At 37.5% G+C, this 3969-nt stretch overlaps 1 protein-coding gene across 1 annotated transcript; it reads right to left on the bottom strand.

The window, feature by feature from the left end:
• Positions 1-973: 973 nt before the first annotated feature.
• On the bottom strand, positions 974-3722 carry LOC134657630 (5-hydroxytryptamine receptor 1-like). The gene is made up of 2 exons (XM_063513195.1): positions 2284-3722; positions 974-1831 (listed from the first exon to the last, which is right to left on the bottom strand). Exons 1-2 carry the CDS (start codon positions 3298-3300, stop codon positions 1100-1102), a joined length of 1749 nt encoding a protein of 582 aa, XP_063369265.1. The 5' UTR covers positions 3301-3722; the 3' UTR covers positions 974-1099.
• Between the last annotated feature and the right edge of the window lie 247 nt (positions 3723-3969).

Below are 3969 nucleotides of genomic sequence, written 5' to 3'. Positions count from 1 at the left end.
TATTACAGTATTACACTAATATTATAATATTATAATATTAGTGTAATACTGGTCGAGAAATGGGCCCCGGAAAGCGTAAAAATTACAATTTTAATTTACAAGTTCCTCAAGTTTTTTTTAAAACTCTATATAAAGCATTGCAGACGAGTTAAACAATATCTCGTGTTAAATTAAATAATATTTATTTTACACACAAAACAATAATATTCTACATATATCTTAAATAATGAAACACATATTTACAACAATACATAGGTACATTTATTTTAAAGATATAATAGAGCTTTCTATATCTACTATCACATGGATTAAAATACTTTTGGCTACTAATTTAAAATGTAAATAAGTTAAATACCACCCAATTTTATTTACAAATGATTACCCCAAAATCAACAATAACTTTAAAACACATCGTTTTACTTTAAATATCTTTGGTCAATCAGAAACACCATAAATTATGAAAAGCTTACGTACCAACACAGTTTCTTATTCAATAATAATAATACAATTTACATAATATTTTATTACTATTAGAAAATCACATTAACAAACAGTAACGACTAGTAAGTTACGAATAAATAATACTATATGAAGAACTTATAAATCAAAAAACACATAATATATTAGAGATAAAATATAAAGGAAAATTGAAATATTATATTTGTTTTATATTTTAGAAGCTGTAAAGTTTTTAACTGCTTAACTACAGAAATAATAACATAACACAAGGTTTAATGTAGGTAGATTTAAACATAATTTATATTTTAATTTTTTTTACAAGCAGAAACGTCTGCGACCGATGCTATTAAGCTTAGAATAAATTTAGAAGTGGAAAAATTACTGTCTTGGGTGAGACTTGAACTCACGGCCTCTGGATCGATATTTAATTTATATTTGAATAATATATTTTCCAAACAAGCCCTTAAATCTTCCAATTTGCGTTTAAATTAAGATTGATATCTCTGTAAGACATTTCCGTCTTAAAACAAAATAACAAAACGTTAGACCTTGTCTTATTTTTAGGCTTAGTTTATAATCATAAAAGTCTTAATTAGATCACAGTATCTAGGTCTGTTGTATCGACCTCGGGCATTGACAATCATAGAAAGCTTTCCGACGCTCGCGTGTCCTCGCGGTCGGCTGTCGACACGATCTCCACTCCTTCATCGTAGTTCTGCACCTTCGTAGTGTTCACGCAATAATGGTCAGGGTCCCCGTACTGACTATGATAAAACTCCTCCCTCATCATGTGATTCAAGTTCGAACACCGGAAAAACAGAATCTCTTGGAACGGTTTCCTAAAATCACGGTTCAGCGTCGCGTAAATTATAGGATTAAGCAAACTGTTTATATAACCTAGCCATAAGAAGAGTCCGCTCACCGCGTCGGGTATTGTGCCTTCCTCGACAAAAGGTCTTATAAGAGCTAGCACAAAGAAAGGCAGCCAGCAAATAACAAATGCTGACATAATTATTCCGAGAGTTGTGGACGCTTTCCGCTCCTTAGCCAGTTGGAACCGTAATTTCTTTTGATGCGGCGACTGAGATGAATGCAATAGGTCTTTAGCTATATGACTCTTTTGAGCAAACGTCGATAGCGAAGAGCGAATCCGGTTCGAAGCTGACTTATTCTCTAAAGATGGCCTTCGCCTGTTGTCCCTGATTGGTAGCTTTATTTCAGGTGTGTGAACCATCTGACTCGATCTGTTGATGGTGTGAATAGGCCTCGTTGGAGTTTTAGGGTGCTGAAGCATAGGACACTGGGATTCATTGGACTTGCGTTGCCCGCTAAAACACCGCCCTATGCTGCTTTCTGTTTTGTCTACGCTACACTGTAACAAAAGAAAGTAACCAATGATTTATATTTTAGGTAATTAATTTTATAATTTCTTAAGGTAATTTTGGAACCCTACGATTAATTAACTTTGGGGAAGAGGTAATTACTTTGACAGACTTAAAATTATTACAAGTAAATTAAGCAGTGTTATATTTAGGAAGCTTACTCTATCCAAGTAGGTAAATATTAGTCAAATTAGATTAAATTATGGCGCAAAAACATTATATGTATTATTATTTCCAAAAAAAGTTTATCACGAGTAAACCTGTTCTTGGTATAATCACCTAAAAAGCTTTTCGTATGAAATTATGTCCGCCTTTTTCTACAATCAGCGTTAATGTTGTTTTCATCGCTTACCTATTATAATTTGATTGGACATCAATCAATCTTCGACCGGCGCGTCATAACTAGGTCATGAGTTCGTTTATGCATAGCAAATATACTCACTGTAGTGTTTGTGCTGGCCGTCGAACCTCTGGCCGCCGGAGGGACTGGCTGACTACCCAACAACTTCGCTTCAGCGGCGCCACCATTCTTCACATTGATTTCTAGATAGCAATGCGACTCCAGATGCGACTGAGCGCGCTTCTCGTCTTTTACGATTTTCCTCGCCGCACTAAATATCTTGTAGTAGACGACCACCATCACGGACAATGGCAAATAAAAGGAACCAAACGTCGCATATATCTGGTATCCCTGGTTCTGTGACACAGAGCATGATGTATCAGTCTTCTCATTGCCAAGTATTAAAACGGGCGGGAGCGATATGAACGCAGCTCCCATCCAGACTATAAAAACACAGAACAGCATTCTTCTTGGTGTTCGTTTTACACCGTATTCTAGAGGTTTCGTTATTGCATAATACCGGTCTACGGATATCATACATAGGTTGAGAATACTCGCTGCGCAGGATAGTACATCACTGGATACCCAGAAGTCGCAAACGACTGGACCGAACGGCCATGTGCCGAGTATATCGTAAACCATCGCGACAGGCATGACCATTATAGCCACGCACAAGTCGCTCACCGCCAGCGATACTATCAAGTAATTGCTCGGTCTTCGAAGTTTCCTCACCAAACAAACCGCAACGCAAACTAGAATGTTGCCGACGATCGTGCCAAAGATGACTATCATAAAAATAGAGACCATAAGAATCGTGACTGGCGTGGAATACTTCGTGTGCTTGATGTTGTCTTGAAGAGTTTTGGTTACAGTTGAATTGTCATCGAAAAGCGTCCAATTAAAAGTGGAGTTCGGGCTAATGATGTTTAAGTCTGCGTTGAGAGCAGAGTCGTTGAAGTCTACCGCGGCGAATGCCACGCCTGCCGGCACTAAAGACGCTAGTATGAAAAGACACGAAGGTAAAGCAATAAAGCTAGGCAGTGGACCATGGGAGTTACGTCTTTGAGTCGCCATACGAGTCCCTGGCTCGGAGGACGATTGCTTTCTTGACTTTACCATACATTGGTTTTGATTTATCGGCTTTATTATTCCGCTTTCAATTGGAAATAATCTTGGCTGAGTCAAGTAAGGAAGTCGTGAAGTATTTTACGTTTGTGGCGGATTTGATTACGGGTTGAAACGAGTGTTAATTGACATGTCGCTCTGTTTAGCTCCGCTCCGAGCATAGCCATCGGGAGACGTGGTTGCGATTTTGTTTTCTTTTTGTTTGTGCGATAAAGGTTAATTTCGCTTGCGCTTGACGTTTGGTTTGAAATGGCAAGGGTGTGTTGTTTTATTGCGTTTGGAAGCGGATCGAGAGGCTGCTAGTCCAATATCCCGGCTGCGGATTGCTTCATTAGTCCCGTTGATTGCTCCAGACAGCTTCCATCTGTAAAGAAAAAAAAAACACCGGTAAGAATAAGTTCTTGAATAGACAACAACGAGTAGAGAGAGTGTTTAGAGTTTGCGGATAGTTTTCGTTCGTTTATTCAGTCCAATTTTATATGAGAACTTTGTTTGAAATATGTTTGATGTTATAACAAGTAGTTAAAGTAAGTTTACTATTAGCTGATATAAGTTCAACAATGCGAACGCCATTGTTATATAGGATCCAGGTAAAAAAATGCTGTTTATACTGAGTAACCCTGATAACGTTATCATGCCAATTGATTTCCTACCTAATCAATA

The sequence above is a fragment of the Cydia amplana genome, chromosome 20 (genome assembly GCF_948474715.1).
Source record: "Cydia amplana chromosome 20, ilCydAmpl1.1, whole genome shotgun sequence".
Taxonomy (NCBI): domain Eukaryota; kingdom Metazoa; phylum Arthropoda; class Insecta; order Lepidoptera; family Tortricidae; genus Cydia; species Cydia amplana.
This window is presented reverse-complemented; position numbering and strand designations above follow the sequence as displayed.